Below are 17,920 nucleotides of genomic sequence, written 5' to 3'. Positions count from 1 at the left end.
CTCTCTTATCAATGTTTTTAACTCTCTATCCCTCTCCCTTCCTCTCTGTAAAAAAATTAATAAAATATATTAAAAAAAATCTTAAACAATTCCAACTTCTAGTACCAGCAATGCAGTAAGAAGCAAGGAAAGCTTTAATGACTGGGATGTGGGAAAATCCATATGCAATATCTGTGAGCTCCATGATATTGGAAAGCATAGTGTCTGGAATTCTTTTTAAATATATTATTATTGATTTCAGAGAGGAAGGGAGAGAGAGAGAGAGAGAGAGAGAGAGAGAGAGAGAGAGAGAGAGAGACATCAATGATGAGAATCATTGATACATCAATGATGAGAATCATTGATCAGCTGCCTCCTGCATGTCCCTAACTGGGGATTGATCCATTACCTCCTGATTCATAGGTCTGATGCTGAACCACTGAACCATACTGGCCAGGCTAGTGCCTGGAATTTAATGAGCTCTCAACAAATATGGATTGTATAGAAAAATAATGAACAGCTGAAACCAGTTTGGCTCAGTGGACAGAGTGTCAGTCTGCAGACTGAAAGGTCCCGGGTTCGATTCGGGTCAAGGTCATGTACCTTGGTTGCAGGCACATCCCCAGTAGGAGGTGTGTAAGAGGCAGCTGATCAATGATTCTTTCTCATAGATGTTTCTAACTCTCTCTTTTCCTCTGTAAAAATCAATTAAAAAAATAATGAACAAATTAAAGGGAAGAATATCAATTGTGAAATCTACCATAAGCTTTCTGCATATCTTTAGTATGTTAATATTGTGTTTCTAATTTTTTGTTTAAAAAATTTCTTCATATATTGACCTTCTCTTTTCTGGTGGTATGGAAAGTAAACATAGTAAACATCCCTGTAAATATATTTATACAAAAATAATTATAGTTAGCTTGAATAAGCCTATATAACTTTCAACTTGTTACTAAAGTATGTCACTCAAAGAGCAAGCTTATGCAAATCCCTGAGGCATGAACGTATAAGGCTGCTAGGCTGCCTGAAACAAAGTGTGCTTCCTTAATGATAAATTCTAGCGTATGCTATATGCCATTTTGCAATCAAATGCTTTTGCAGTGTACGTGGAACACGGTTCTTAGTTCTATTAACAACTGAACTGCAATGCAGCGGAAACTTTTGGATTGTATTTGGTAAACCCAGAGCAATCTTTAGGCAGCAGATAAAGGCCAAATCTTAAAAAAATGCATTTATTTATGTTGGGAGTTATAACCTAAGTATGAGCTTTATCTCAATGAATGCATTTCATTTAAAATGATTGGTTTTTTTTTAACAACAAAAAATGTCTTTATGCCCCAGGTAACTATCCAAGTGTATAGGTTCCCTTTAGCTACCCAGTAATGGCTGCTTCTGTGATGACTTTTATGCTGTTAAGTGGACCATTAGTATTTGTGTCATTCCATAGCATCTTAATAGGAAAAAACAAATAAGCTTGCAATTAGCACAGCACCATACTGTCTGCATTATTCCTTTTCTTTCTCTGTATTTAGACTTTAAGTTCAATACAGTGAAACTTATTCTGATAGCATTTTTAGATTCATCTAGACATGTTTTATTCCACAATTAGCATATGAATATGTTTAATATTTTTAAAAGAAATAGCTAAATGAGGATCCAACAACCCCGCCCCCCCCCAGTCTTATCCACCCTGCCTGATCTAGTTAGTTCAGTCCAGTTAGAAAACATAACTAGTCAAGCTAGAATCACTAGTCCAGAGATAACATCGGTTCATTATGCATCAATTCAGTTCATGACCAAAAACTCTCTTACCCATTCTGGCCAACGTGTCCTGAGAGTATACTGCAGGATCTGAGGCGAGTAAGCAGTAGGGGCAACTAGCTCAGAGGAAGGTCATACATACCACTTCTACAAAATGCAATGCAAAACACAGACCCTGCTGGCAGAGCATCGATAACCAACTTACTATAAGGAAACACATTATCTCTTCATCTGCATATGAACTGTTACATTGTGTAGTAAGAATTATATCATTTCTGATGGATACTCTTTATATATACACTTTTTTACACTTTCCTTGCAGGATTGTTTACAAGACATATGACATTGGCTTAAAAAATTACCCACAATTGGTGAGACATTTTGAATACTATTTGTTGCTATTTCTTGCAGAGCATATCTTAACAACACCAATTCAGAAGTTTAGTTCTCAACGCCTTTCCTTTGCTTTGAAATCAACTAGAAAAGAATAAAGCCAGCACATCACTGGGCATTGCAGTGTATCGGGTACACTCCCTGTGCGTGCCCTGTGTGTTCTCTGGTCCCTACACCTTCAGCCTGACTCTGCCACCAGCACGGCACTGCTGACTGGGTTTCTTTCACGGCTGAAGGCCACCAGAGTGGGGCAGCAATGCCTTCCCAGGGAACGGACACTCAGCCCGGGGCTGAGGAGGTGGCATATAAATACCCAGCTGCCCTCCCACCTGTTTTACTCTGCTCCTGGAGACCCCCCATCACTGACTGACACTTTTTTGACTGTTTTCTCTTTCTGGACTCATCACTGGCTGAACTTTTTTGACTGTTTCTCTTTCTGGACTCAGTTTTCCTCTTCTGACCCATGTTTCCTTCTCCTCTGATACAAACTATTGTCCTTTGCATCACTGTCTTTGAGAAGAACCCTCACTAACTTTTAGAAGTGCTAATACACGTAATACCATATTTTAACTCATAGACAATGGCAAGGTAAGACAAGCTGTATTAGACTCATCTTATAGAAGAAAAGACAGACTGAGTAACTTCCCCCAAATAGTATAACTGGAAGAGGCAGAACTTCGGACGAACTCAACCTTGTTTTCTTTCCTGTTTATTCTGAAGTATCAGGCAAAGAGAAAGGCAAAGAGTTTGCTCTAACATAAACCTCTTTTAATCTTGTAAAATGGCACAGATTAAGCCATGTTTATTAAGGTATGTTAAAGAACACTACTGCACCCCAACTATTTACATCAGTCATATTTACTGATGATGGTCACTGTCTACAATGCACTGGTTACTTCCATATAAAAACACTTTTATAAAGTCATCCTTGGGGTATATCTGCTAGATGAGATGATATCCTTGGCTGCAAAATTTTACTAAGGTTCTCTAGCCCTAAACCAAGGTCTCTCCTTTTTAACACTTATGTTTTGTGCCCTATGATCCTTTTTTGGGGGCTGCCCTTTGCACGGCAGGGCATTTGGCAGTACCCCTGGGCCTACCACTAGCTCCCTTACTGGGTACTTGCCCCACAGCTGTGACACCCTGGCAAGGAGAGGGGTTCATCCTTGGTTGCATAACACGAGTTTTACAGTCCAAACATACCTTCACTTCTTCCTGAAAGACAGCCAATCTCTGAAGGCAGTAACATTTAATGTGGCCTTGGTACATCAACTATATCTACTTTATAAACTGGATTTACTTTGACATTTTACAAATAAAGAAATGTTGCACCTAAGTGCTACCAGGTTCCATAGTTAAACGTGTGGAAGAAATAGCAGTGGCTGAGAATCTTACGTTTCTAAAACATGACTTAATGGTGTTCCACAGAAAAAGCCCTGGCTTTGCATGCTTTAGCCAACAGCGGGCTCTGATCAGTCCATGTTCCCCACGAGTAGCTCCACAGAGCCATCAAGCCATGAGGCAGACCCCAAAAGGCTCCGGTAAGAAAGGGGAAAAGGAGAGATGCCATGCCTTCTTAAATGCAGACAGGGAGGCAGCAACATTACAAAGTACAGCGATTAAGCCCAATGCCAAAGCACAGAACTCCCATTACCATCTGAATCAATGGAAATGGACACTGGCACACAATTTTTGTGCTTATGAACTTTGAAGTTCCTTTTAGATTTTCACCAATTTGCCTACATCTATTCCTATTTCCTCTTGTGACCATCATATATAAGTAGAAAAAACAGTTTATGCATATAAATTTGATGTAGGTACACTGGCTGATTTTTAAATCAAAATTAAAGCAGTCCTGAACTAAAAAAAGAAAAACCAAATATATATTATATATTATGTGCATGTACATGGCAGAGGTAGCAAATGAGGAGAGAAAGAACACGGATTCACACAGACAACCCTTTCTTCCCGAACACTAACCCTAATTTCCGCTTCCTGAATGAACAGAATTGTAGTTGAGAGTATGGATGCTTAGGAAGTGCACCTACCACTTGTCCGTTGTGTGGGTTCTTATGAGCATAGGGAGGTCCACGGATATGATTCCACATCTGACCAGAAGTCATAGCGAAGACAATACACTGAAAGACAGGGTGCGGTGTGTTTCCATTACAGTCACAGTCTGGCTCATTCTGCTAACATTATCCAGCTTAGGCTATTTTACAAAGGATAGGGGGGAAGTACACTGTGATAACACACCAGAGATACCATGGCCCAGCCGGTCTTGTTATAGATGAACTCCAAATTGTTCCTTCTTAAATAGAGCAAACCGCCAACAAGCGACACCAACAGGGCCAGCGCAATGGTGCCAGAGTAGTTGGGTGGTCTGAAGACTCGAATCTGCAAAAAAGCAATGAAAACTTTAAGTGAAAGAAAAGTACCATTTTTTTCTTCTCACCACATTCTTCAATACAAATAATTTAGAAAGGGGACACCTTACTTGCAGACCTTGCACTAATATTTCTTTCATTCCTTACAATTAAAAAATGCATACAAAATGCATTCCTTGAAACATCATGGCAATGTAAAAGGTCTAGCTCTTCATTTAGGCGACTGCAGTTAAACATATGTGAAACTACTTTTGCATATTCAACCCAGAGCTGTTCTAATAATCCAGAGAACATGGGATCATATGGCAAATAGTAAAGGTGAGATGGGAGCATAATATTCATATTATTTCAAATTGGGACCTGTGTAAGAAGGCTTCTTAAAAACAGTTTTATTGATAAATAATCCACATAGCATACGATTTACTACTCAAACTGTACAATTCAGCTTAGCATATTTATTGATACATGCAACAGAAGCAAGAATCAGAAAATTAGAATCATTTCAATAGGAATTCCCATACCATTTAGCATTTATTCTTTTTACCCTCCCTCTAAACCTAAGCAACCACTAGTATACTTTCTGTCGCTATAGATTTACCTATTCTGGACTTTCATAGAATATGTGGTCTTTTGTTATGGCTTTCTTTCCCTTAGCATAATGTTTTCAAGGTTCACCTTTGTTGTAGTATGTGTCCATACTTCATTTATTTTCAAGGGTGAATACCACATTTTACTTATTCATTAATCAGCTGATAGATATTATGAATGCTGCTGCTATAAACATTCTTGTACAATATTTTGTGTGGGCATATGTTTACATTTCTCTTAGGTATATATGTAGGGGTGGAATTGCTGGGTCATATGGTAACTAATAATTTGTTTAATAATTTGAGAAACTGTTTTAAAGTGGCTGTGCTATTTTTCATTCCTACTAGTGGTGTATGAGGGTTCCAATTCTCCACTTACCAACATTTATTATCTCAATGACTTAGCCACCCTTGTGGGGGTGAATGGGTATCTCATTGTGAGTTTGAATTGCAGTGCCCTGATAACAAGCCATCTTTTCATGTACTACTCATTGGGCATCTGTAGTCTACTTTCCTTGCAGAAACGTTTATTCAGATCCTTTACCCACTGTTTAAGTGATCTTTATGTTACTGAGATGTAAGAGCCCTGTACAATAGATATAAGTCCATTCTAAGAAACATGATTAGCAAAGATCTCCACCCATTCTGTGTGTTGTCTTTTCACTTTCATGATTGGGCTTTAATGCACATTAAGACTATTTTTCGTAAGTAGACATAATTGGTATGAACTCATGATTTCACAGTATGTATAGGCCTTGATTATACTAACATTCACCACTAAAAGAAAATAAGGTTCCTAGGAGAAATGGCTAATTGAGTGCTGGGTAGGGTAGGTAGGTAGATGCAAGATGAGCCTGAAATAGAACAGTTGGAGGTTATCACATACCCTGACCTCAAATTTTACCACAAACCTACAATAATCAAAACAGTATAGTTTTGGCAGAAAAACAGAACAAGGAACAAAACTGAGAAAACCCACACATACAAGGCCAAAAAAAAATGTTCTGGCAATGGAGGCAAAAACATAAAGAAAAGAAAGCCACATGCAAAAGAATAAAACTATTATAGAAGGCTGACACCATACTGAAAAATTAAATCAAATGTAAAACCTGCAACAATAAAATATACAGAAAAAAAACATAGGTACTAAACTTAACGTACCTTGGTCTCAAAGGGGTTTTTGTGAACTTAACTCCAAAGCAAGGGAAGTAAAGGCAAAAATTCATGAATGGGACTAGATCAAATTAAAAAAATCTCTGCCCAGCAACAGAAACCATCAACTAAATAAAAAGGCAGCAAACTAAAAGGGAAAAGGTATTTGCAAACTATACCTCCGCTAAGAGTCTGATCTCTAAAATATATAAAGAACTCATAGAGCTCACCACCAAACAATCTAATTAAATACTGCACAGAGGGCCTGAGCACACACGTTTCCCAAGAAGACATACAGATACATGAAAAGATGCTTAACTTCAGTAGCTACAAGGGAAATAAAAATTAAAACCACAATGAGATACCACTTCACAGAATGACTGCTGGAATGACTGTTACCAAGACAATAAATAAGTGCTGGGAAGGATGTGGAGAAAAGGGGCTGGTAGGAATGTAAGCTGGTGCAGCCTCTATGGAAAATAGTCCAGAGGTTCCTAAAAATATTAAGAATCAAGTTACCATATGACCCAGCATTCACTCTTCTGGGTATTTACCAGAAAAAATTTGAAAACACTTTTCATCGCAACATACCCATATTGATATTCACAATAGCAAAGCCATGGAAATAACCTAAGTGTCTTTCAACTGATGACTGGATGTGGTACATTTATAAATGGAGCACTATTCAGTCATAGAAAGGATTAAATAATGCCATTTGCAACAAACAGATGGACCTTGAGTATATTATGCCAAGTAAAATAAGTCAGGTGGAAAAGAATAAGAACCATAGGATTTTATTCACATGTGGGATATAAAATAAAGGAACAACTCAGACACAGACAATAGCATGGTGGTTACCAGAAGGGAAGGGTTCTACATACACACACACACACACACACACACACATATATGTGTGTGTGTGTGTGTGTGTGTGTATATATATGTATGTATTATTGTTAGAAGGATACGAGATGAGATTTTGGGTGATGTGCACACAATGCAATATATAAGTGATACATTATAAAACTGTATGCCTATAACTTATACAGTGATTTCCTCTTTAAAAAAAAAAAATTATGGCTAAGTAGTTGATCCGTGATCGTCAACCCATGGTACGTGGACCATTGGTGGTTGATGAGGTCCAAAAGGTTGGAGACTGCTGGTTTAAATCATCCTTGATTACTTAAGTTAAATGACATATAATAAAGATATGACATAGAATAGGTAGACCACTTTGCAGTGCCAAGAACAGTTTATGTGTGGCATTTTCTTACATGGTTCTTGAAAAGGTGTTATCACATTTGTATCTGCCCAAATAATAGATAAAAATTATACATTTAGCTTTTTAATTAGAAATTGATTATTAATACCACTGAGTAATATTCAGTATATTTTTTAGCTTCTGAAAACTACTTTGTGCCTCACATAGTTTAATAATTCTTAAATGATTTTTAGAATATTTTAAATTCACCTAATTTATAGCTTACTAGTGGCCCAGTGCACGAAACTGGTGCACATTAAATGGGAATTTATTGCTATTTGCAAATGGGAATTTATTGCTATTTGCCCTTTCTCTATAAGAGAAGTGTTAGAAATGAAAGAAAATTAATAAAATGGATATGAAAACCTTTCTCCTGTCAGAGTCTGGGGCATACCATGGGACCCAGAGTCAAGTCCCCACCCACCCATATATATCTACATATATATATATACCTCAAAATCCCATGAGACCTGGATCTGGCCAGCACCACCCCCATCAAGCTCTGCCAGGCCAGGGGCTCAGCCTCAGGTCCCTGCTGATTGCTCATTACAGGAACTCCGCCTCCACTCTCGGTGTAGCCATCTTGTGATGATGTGAGGGTCAATTTGCATATCTCTTTATTATATAGAATAGCTATCAGACAGTTTTCTCTAAGTAAGGAAAAATCCTGCATAAAGAAATTTTTAAAAACCTGTGGCCTTCTTACAATGCTCTAACAAACCAAGCTAATTAGTCTATGATTTAAAACTGTGGGGGAGAAATACATACATGAACATCCGTTCTGTCAGCAATCCACTTTGCGAGCTGTTCAGCTGCAAATCCAATTCTTTGAAGGTCAAAAGTATCAGCTCTCTTGGGTCTGCCTTTTGGAGGGAAATGCATGAATGTAGGAGCAGAGTTCATGTTGAGCTAAAAGACAGAAAAACATAACATGAAATATAAGATCTTTATATAGAGTTCATTTAAGAGTTCATGTATTTTTCTCCATGAATTTTGGAAAGATAGCACTTATTCGAAAACCCAGTGGCTTTCCAGAACTTAATTACTGTTTTATTCACCTTACGGCACTCCTGAGTAAAAATAACTTAAAAATTAGGCTGACCCTCCACATTCAACAGGCATCATTCATATTTTATCAGCTACTTCATTCTTTTCCTACTTTAAATTCCATAATTAGAGTAAAATCTGAAGTAATTCAAAGTGCAAAACAGAAATATTGCAATTTGTCAGTGCATGGACTATTCTATATCTTGAGAAAAAGTACTGGCATCTGATGAACAATGTAAATATACTCTAGGCCTAGTGTACAGCCTGTCCTGTGGGGATCGGGCCAAAACCAGCTCTCCGACATCTCCCAGGGGTCCCAGATTGCGAGAGGGCAGTTCCAAGGTGGTGCACTCTGGAATCGGACTTCACCCAAGAACCACAGCTGTCAAGTCCCCACAGCTCCGCAGCTCCTGCCCCCGGTGGCCACTGCCCATTAGATACTGCCGGAGGGTGGCTTAGGCTTCTACATACAGAGATTATGGAATTAATTCCAGACAAAGTATAAGCAGATTGACCTCTCTATTAAACTTTAAAAATGCTGATGACCGTTACAGAAGCCAACATTTTTGCTCTAAACAATCTGATTTTACCACACTAAAGTAGAAATACACAATGATAGTCTTTTTCTGTTTAACTTCTCTATTAACTCAACTGTCTTAAAAGTGGTTATATCTCATTATTTTCTAAAGGCAATTTCTATTCGAAAAGTCTACTGAGTAAAATATTAGTATAGTATAAACAGTGCTTTTAATAATAAAATATCTGAAAACAAATATTAGATGAATTTACTTTGAGAAGAAAACTGCAAAATATATATACAGATTAAATTCCTGCTGCCCAGGAGTTACAAAAAATGTCACAAATTAAAAGCCAAGAGTTTTTCGGCCATGACTTGAACTACAGATCAGCATTTCCCATAAGAGCCCTGCTCACATCGAGGTAAAGACCCAGCAGTGGGGTGCATGTTGTGGACATTTAATTAATGCTTGTTAAGTGGAACAAAACACAGTCACAGTCCTTTCCGTTTTCTCCCAGTCCTGACTGTGTTCATGTGTGTTTCCCTGACAGAAAGATGCTCAAGGGATAGCTACAGCCAACGTGGAAATAGAAGATTTCAAGGAAGAAAGTCCCTGCAGTGGAGCAATCACAAAATCCAAACAAAGGCTTAACATCCTAGAATTTCAGAGCTAAAAAAATCATATAATTCCAAGTTTTCATCTTAATTAAATGTACAAATTCTTCAAGGCTGCAATAAAGCAGGGTACAGTGCAGGCCTGATTTCTAGTACTCCTAACACACTGCGTTCATGAACTCCTTGGCCTGTTGTCAGGCACTTAGCCTCAGCCACTGCCCAGGAATCACATGTAATTGAAGGCACTTGCCCAGCAAGTTCCCAGTGCGCCAAGAATCGCCACATTTCTGCACTCGTTATCAATATTGTATTCCAACAACACAAAATTGCTGACAGTGCTTTAAAGCATCAGTTTAGAGAGTACTTCAACAAATGTGATTCAATAATCGATGAGAAAAAAAACGTAAGCATTAAAAATCTTTTATTAATAAGTGGTTCTCATGTCAAACAAAATATATAATTCTGTTTTTGTGTGGATTAAAATTACCCATAAAAATCATTAACTGCGATAGCTTTTATACATTTCTGCATTTAAACATGAAAACTCATTGCTAAGCCAGCGGCTAGGTTTTGGAAAAGACAAAGTGGATCTATATTCATAATTCTGCTGAATCAAAATTAGCCTGAGGAACTTTTTCAATTTAAAACGGTCTTGATTTCAGCTCTTATATCTATGCCAAACTTAAAGTTTAAATGATTATCTCTAACCATACAGCCATCTGGTTATATACTGTCACTGCCTATAGTCACTGCCAGCACAAAACAGGCTCATAGTTTTGTTTCATCTGAATTAGCTGCCAATATTTTAAAGATGGAGAAATTGCATTTGGATCTCTTCTTGAAAACCACATCTAGATGGGGCCTGCATTCTTCAGGCCCAGAGCAGGGCTGTTCTCCTCCATCCCTGCAGTCCCCACCCACACCACCCTGTTTCCTCAGCAGGGAGCCCAAGGATCAGCTGCATGGTGTGCAGCTGATTTTATTTCTTAAAGTATAATAGTTAGGAGAACAGCAAAATATAAGGCTCCATTAAAGATCTATTTTTTAGAAGAACAAGAAAGACTTTGTTGTAATAAATATAGGAGAGAGCGTATTTTCTCATGCAAGTGAAGAACTAATGTGTTAAATAGGCTACGAATGTGCATAAACAAAGATACCGTAACAAAATGACACCAATCCAACCTACTCTCTGCTTAGTTTACAGCCTGTCCAGGACAGACATCTGGGCTTGAAGCTTTTGCTCTAGTATTCAGATTGGGCCTGGATGTCTATTGCCCATATATGATAGAGAGGAGTCACGTGTATAATGAAGAGCACATCCATCTGACAATCTCTAAGAACAATTATGAGATTCTATAGAGACCTATAAATTACTGGAATATGTGGCTTTTATAGTATTATAATTTTCCTTTATAAGGAAGTTAATCAATATTTGACTGAATATATGAACAAAAATCAATATCCTCAAAATGCAAAATAAATGTATGGAGATACTAAAAGAAAGACCAAAGGTGAAGGGTACTGAAGGCAAGAGAGGGAATTTCTCTTATTCAACTAGAAACTGGCAAAGATGAATAAATAATCAATCTGGGAGAGAGGAAAAAAAAAAACCTCATTAATGACCCTTTCCAGTTAGAGAACTAGACCAAGATACCCCAACTAATCAATGCCTGGCACTGAAATAAGTTTTATATTTGAAAGGCACCTGTGAAGCAGATAAACATTAATAACTGCAGGGTACGAGCTAGAACTCTGGGAACCAGAGTGCTGAACTTAAATTCTAGCCCCATATTACACTAGCTTTATAACCTCCCACAAGGACTTCACCTTGCCATACCTTAATTTCCTGATCTGCGAAACACCCTTAACAACACCTTTCTCAGTGGGTCATTGGGAAGCTAAGTGAAAGAATACACATGAAGCACTAAAGAGAGTCCTTGGAACATAACTCCTTGCTGTTAGCAATGACAATGACCCAAATTGATGACAACTAGCAAACTTATACCACAATTCTGAGCCTTGCTCTATGGAGAGGACTAGATGACAACCTATTAATCTGCTAAGCTGCTGTAACAGAACCAGAGATAGGCGGCTTAAGTGACAGCAGCTTATGTCCTCGCAGTTCTGGAGGCTGAGAGTCTAAGACCGAGGCTCCAGGAAGATTTGCTGCTAGTCAGACTGTCTTCCTGGTTGGAAGATGGTCACCTTCTTTGTGTCCTCACATGGCTTTACGTCTGTGCACATATACTCCTCCTGTCTCTTCCTCACAAGCAGAGCTAGGAAGTGCTGTCCTCCGCAGACACCATTTTAAGGAGGTAATTAGGGTTAGTAAATGAGGACCTACTGGATTAGGATTCCATCCTTATGACCTTGTTTTATGTTAATTACCTCCTTAAGGTCCCTGTTTACAAAAATGTCATATTGGGGTTAGGGCTTCAACATATGAATTTGGGAGGGACACTATCCAGTCTACAACAGAAAATAGACTAGACTTTGCAAAAAATATTTATTTTGTATATAAAATTATATCTGCCATATGGGAAGATTAAAACACTAAATTTAAAATAAAATTTCATACATTTATGCACAATACTACCTTAAACCACATTCAATTAAATATCAAAATAAAGTTATTGCATGTAAACTGCCATTGCATGATGACAAAACACATTTGCTCCACAATCCAAAAATTAAAATGTGTTTACTGTACTTGCTAATGGCAAACACTATTCAATGATAAAAATAACATTAGCTGTACTTTAATCCCTACAAGCAATTTATTATAACTGCTACTGTATTTATTAACTTAATAAATAGTATGTGTATCAGGCAAACAAAACATATCAGCCATAACCAACTCTATTAAACATATTAGCAAAAGAAAATATATCTTTTACCTGTTGAAAAACATCTGTCCCCTCATCATAGTCCACCATACTGAAGAAGAGTTTGTTACAGAAAGCAGATGAATAGCGCCAGGAGTTAGCCAGGATTTGATATTCTTCATTAGCTTGCCTGATAAGAACAATGGAGCAGAGTAGAAACATCAGTATTTAAGCACCAACAAAGCTGTTAATAAAACAGGCAATTCTAGGGAAAGAAGTGGCCAGTTTTTATATGAAAAGCAAGCTAAGAATATATTTTATATTTTTAATTGGTCATAGAAAAAAGGTGAAATATTCCATGATGTGAAAATTACATAAAAATTCAAATTTTATTGTTCATTAATAAAGATTTACTGCTACAGAGCCACATGAGTCATGGACATATTTTTTCTGGCTGCTATTGTGCTATATATAGAAAGGCAGAGTGTAATTATTGTAACTGAAACCATGTGGCCAAAAGCCCATATTGGCACTTTCAAAATCAAGTTTAACAACTCTTACTCTAGAGCACACATGTCAAACACAAGGCCCGCGGGCCAAATCCGTCCCGCCAGGCCTTGCAATGTGGCCCGCACCGCGCTGTCATCACTGCACTCCGCTGCGTTCCATCACAATGACAGTTTATGACTGTTCAGTTAACCATTCGGCCCGCGATTTAGGCTGGATTTTAGATTTTGGCCCCTTCTCTGACTGAGTTCGACACCCCTACTCTAGAGGATAAAATTATTTGTGGCATACATATTTAAATTTTCTGATAACTTTTAGTAAAAGGCATAAAGCTATTTTTAAGAATATTTGCAACTCACTTTAACAGAAAAATAATAAACGAGAACATTTTAAAGTTGTAAACAGTTATATTACAACTTTTTATAGCCCATTTATCTAAAAATGCATTTACATTCAAACCTAAAGGTAATAAATAAATTAAAAGGGCACAAAGAAGCCAATGATACAAACAAGACTCCTCTAAGAGCAAATTATTTCTATTTTTAATTAATTTCTATTGGACATTTTATTGATTTTCCAGATAATGAAGCACTATATTTAGGTGGAGCGATGGAAACTGAAATGGTATTGTTGGAGGATGTAAGCATAGTAACTGAATAAAAAAAAGGGATTGCTAAAATGTTAATAAAAAGAGAGTTCTCCTTTGATATAGTAGTAGCTGATTTTTCAGTTTTAGGGAGTCCCTCTCCTAAAAATATAAGTGAAGAAATGAGTATACTTCCACAATAATAAAAAGCCTTCAGTGACTTGACCCTGACAATGGAGTAGGTCTGAGCCTCTTTGCACACTAATAAACCTTTAAGAAACCAGTACTATCTTAAAAAATCATTAGAAGAATGAATTATAGTAAAAAAAACAAACTATAATTTTGCACCAAAATAATTTTGCTTTTAAAATGCAACTTAGGAAAATAGCAAATCAGCAAAAACTGGCATTTTTTATGATAGTCTAAAAAATGGAAATTCTTTGTTCTGAAAAATGCAAGGAGAATCAAATTTTAGTATTCAACATCTGTGTATAGTATCTAATGGAATTGGATAAAACAGAGATACTGTTCAATGTTTTTTCCTCATAATGTTCGAGCTTAACACAGACCTACTAGACTCTTATCTACTAAGCATACATTCATACACTCGTTAATTCACTCCATAATACACAGGCATGCCAACAACAGGTCAGCTGATGCAGGAGTGAATAGTGTGTACAAGCTCCCTTATCTTCGGGGGGGGAGGGGAGGGGAGAGGAATATGCCAGTGAGAAAGAGAGGCCTCACACAAGGAAACACAAAATTTCAGATAATCCCAAGTACTCTGAGGAAAATAATAAAATGTGATAAGGAATATTGATGAGTCAAAGAAAATGAATTCATTTTTCTTTCAAACTCTGTATCATCCACTTTTTCAGCTTGACTTCTCAATGATCAATCTATCGTTCCAAAATCCTGAAAAATGTCCCAAAGCCTGCATCATAAAGACAAAAGGCAGAGTAGAAGACAAGATCCTCCAAACTCTGGACACAACTCATGTCTACTATCTATGTCTCTATGAACATACCATACTCAAAGAGCCTCTGTTTTATGACATCCCATGCTCACTCTTTAAGCATTAAATCCTTTGTTTGAAATGCTCTCACTTCCTTCAAAAGTTGCCTCTCCTTCAGAAGTCATTCCCTCTCTACCCCTATCATACTTGTTCAAGTAACTATCTGAAATGAAAATTGTTACACTGCAGTGCTACTTATTTTAAGTACATATCTGTATCATATTAGGCATATTATATTTACACATTGATTGCTCAATGGATGGAACCCAATAGAGAAAAGGCATTAATAAAGTTGATGATGGTGAATAAATATACTTTCCTAAATAGACAATATATCATTTATACCCTAAAGCTAATGAATCACTAGAGACTCTGAACTCCGGAGAGTCTGAAAGTCCACTTAGTCAGATTTAAGTCCCAAGATAATGTCTCTTGTAAGACTAATTTGCTTTATTGGTGGTCTTAGGGAGAAAAAAACACTTTAAATCTATGTACCATCATAAATAAATGCTCTTTGTCAAGAACAGTGGTCATGAGTTAAAAGGTTGTAATGACTAAATTATCAATCATGTTCTTAATGTCAATTTCAAATGCAAATACAGAATCTAGATCTTAATTATCAATGCTATTTATTCAGCATTTTAATATATGCTGTAATAATGAAGTATATCTCAGGTCCCCACCTGTAAGAAGCTTGTTATAGAAAGGAATAGACACATATTAATACATAAGTAAGATATATATGTATTTTAAAAGGTTGCAAATCATTGGTGCTATGTGAAATTCAGAGGAGGCCGAGAACACAGTGGACTTGAGCAGTTAGACAAGGTGAATATAAAATGTAAAACTACCCAGAAAAGAATGGAGGAACTAAAATTATAAGAAAGAACAGAAAGAACATTAAGGTAACAGAATCAGTGTAAACAAAAACTACCGCGTCTGAAATATGTATTGTGTGTTCACAGTTAGAAAATAAAAGACTGGAAGCTCTCTTCAGGTGGAGAGATAAATAGGACTTTGACTTTATTCTGTAAACTGAACAATGAGGAATGTTTTGAAGGAAGGGAATTATGCAAAATGCTAATTAAAAAACCTGTGTCTGGCAACAGTGTTTATAATATATTAGAGGAAGAGAAAATAAATGTTTAGAAACCACTCAGAATCCTATATAATAAAAGGCTAATATGCAAATTGTCCTCTCAACCAAAAGTTCAACCAGTTGTTTGACCAGGGGGCGGGGCTGGCCCTCCAACCTCCCAAGGTCCGTTCCCCAGGCCAAACAGGTAGGCCAGACCCCACCTGTGCACGAATTCATGCACCGGGCCCTCTAGGTTATTATAATGGTTTAATTGGGAAGCATATGAAGCTATTTAAATAGACTACAAATGAAGATATGACCTATTTCTTACATATTCTCCTTTAGAAACTGGAGCACCAAAGTAACCAGCAAAATTTTCTACACAAGTTTCTCTACTTAGGAATAAATCTACCTCGAACAGAGAATTTAGGGGAGCCAAGCAAATTAACTTTTCAACACAAAATACTTAGAGAAAAACTAAATATTGACAAGGAAAATGGGAGATTTCTTCTGTTGGGTATAATTCACTAGCAGTAGGGTCACTGAACAGATTTGCTATTAAAAATAATTCGATGAACCTGAGAAATATGAATTTCATGTTGATGAAATCTATTCAGAGTATAAAAGACTGATTAGAAAGAATGTGCCCCAATAACATAAATTCTGTTTTCTAAACTTGACTCTATTACACTTATCCCCTCAGTCCAACATCCTACTGATTAGCAGGGGACAGAAGAATCCTAACTATGACAAATAAGAGATTCACTGGATTCTTGCACTGGTGTCAGTTTGGACATCATAACAAAGTAAGGCATCACTAGCGCTGATTAGCACACTTCAACCTTCACTGCCATCTAAACTGAATCTGAAAACCACAAACACTCCCAATGTTTCAGTCAAGTAAGTATTATTTCCAACACTGTTAATTAAAACAAATATTTTCTTTTTCGGGAGTTCACAAGATTATTAGGCTTAATTTTATTACTTCAGTAAATTGTTCTAACCTGAAGAGGGCAGTCAAGTTGCACCGAAACATTAGGGAAGGTTTAAGCAATGTCTGCAGGGCATAGTTCTGATCAATCTGTTCTAGAAAAATCTCCATTTTTATTATGGAAAGAAGGGGAAAAAATCATTTAATCCAAATGCTATAACTTTTTATATTATAATCATTTTTAAAGGTTATGTAAAACTAAAAAGAATTAACTCATCTGTAGCTGTATATATTTAATATAATCCCCATGACATTTTTAGCTTTAATGCCCTATAAAATAACAGATTTATATCAAAATCCCAAGATAACCTTTTTATACTCATATTTCATAATGAAGTATAAATGTATATAAATACATCTTGCATGGTGATTCCAAAGTATGTCTTCATGAAACCCCACATTAATCAATTTTTATAGACAGCGATCAATATAAAGAGATCTAGTGTGAGCAGAACAACCTATTAATTATGGTCCTGAAGAAACAAACAAACTGGCTGGCAAGCAGCACCCTACAGAAAGATTTTAACAGAGTGGTTTCTCTCTGGCTGTGCTACACATGCCCAGGACCCTACTGAATACAGTGGACTATATTACTACTAAATAGACCCAATGCCTCTGAAGAGCTGAGAATTCAACAGTTCCCTACCATACTCTCATAGACTCTGCTTAATTCACTACTTGGTAAGATAAATTCAAGAGGTTGGTTGTGCTCATTATGCTCTCTATTTCCTATACATTTATATTTTCCTTTATCCGACCTAAGTAGTCACATTTCCATAGGAAACAACTCTAACATGTTCAAAGTGATGAATAGAAAGAACCTACAACCAAGATTACTCTACCCTGCAAATTCAGAATCGAAAGACAAAGAACTTTCCAGATTTCCAGACAAAAAAAAAAAAAGCTAAGAGTTCATCACAACCAAACTAGTATCGTATGAAATGTAAAATGGTCTTATTTAAGAAGAAAAGATCAAAACTATAAACAATAGTATAAACATGTCAATCTATACTAATACTAGAGGAATATGCAAATTGTCCAGGACACTATCATGTAACAACCAATCAGGATGTGGGCTGGGCCGTGACAGAGAGCTCTCAGCACACCTGTGCCAGGGGTCCGAAGGGCACAGAGAGGAAGGGAGAGCAGATAGGCAGTCAGGGCAATCAGACCAGTAGGGGAGAGCAGATAGGGCAATCAAGCCAGGAAGGGAGTGCAG

The 17,920-nt window shown here is 36.9% G+C and overlaps 1 protein-coding gene across 1 annotated transcript in view; it reads right to left on the bottom strand.

The window, feature by feature from the left end:
- The window catches only part of TUSC3 (tumor suppressor candidate 3), a 95,920-nt gene that overhangs the window by 37,079 nt on the left and 40,921 nt on the right, over positions 1-17,920 (bottom strand). Inside the window, exons 3-6 of the mRNA XM_036457440.2 lie at positions 12,597-12,714; positions 8,289-8,429; positions 4,390-4,530; positions 4,182-4,271 (exon numbers count right to left, since the gene is read on the bottom strand). Coding sequence (XP_036313333.1) covers positions 4,182-4,271; positions 4,390-4,530; positions 8,289-8,429; positions 12,597-12,714 — 490 coding nt within the window. The remainder of the gene's footprint in view (positions 1-4,181; positions 4,272-4,389; positions 4,531-8,288; positions 8,430-12,596; positions 12,715-17,920) is intronic.

Source organism: Pipistrellus kuhlii, unplaced genomic scaffold (assembly GCF_014108245.1).
Source record: "Pipistrellus kuhlii isolate mPipKuh1 unplaced genomic scaffold, mPipKuh1.p scaffold_m20_p_3, whole genome shotgun sequence".
NCBI lineage: Eukaryota > Metazoa > Chordata > Mammalia > Chiroptera > Vespertilionidae > Pipistrellus > Pipistrellus kuhlii.
Note: the sequence above shows the minus strand (reverse complement) of the source record. Positions and strands in the feature narration are given on the sequence as shown.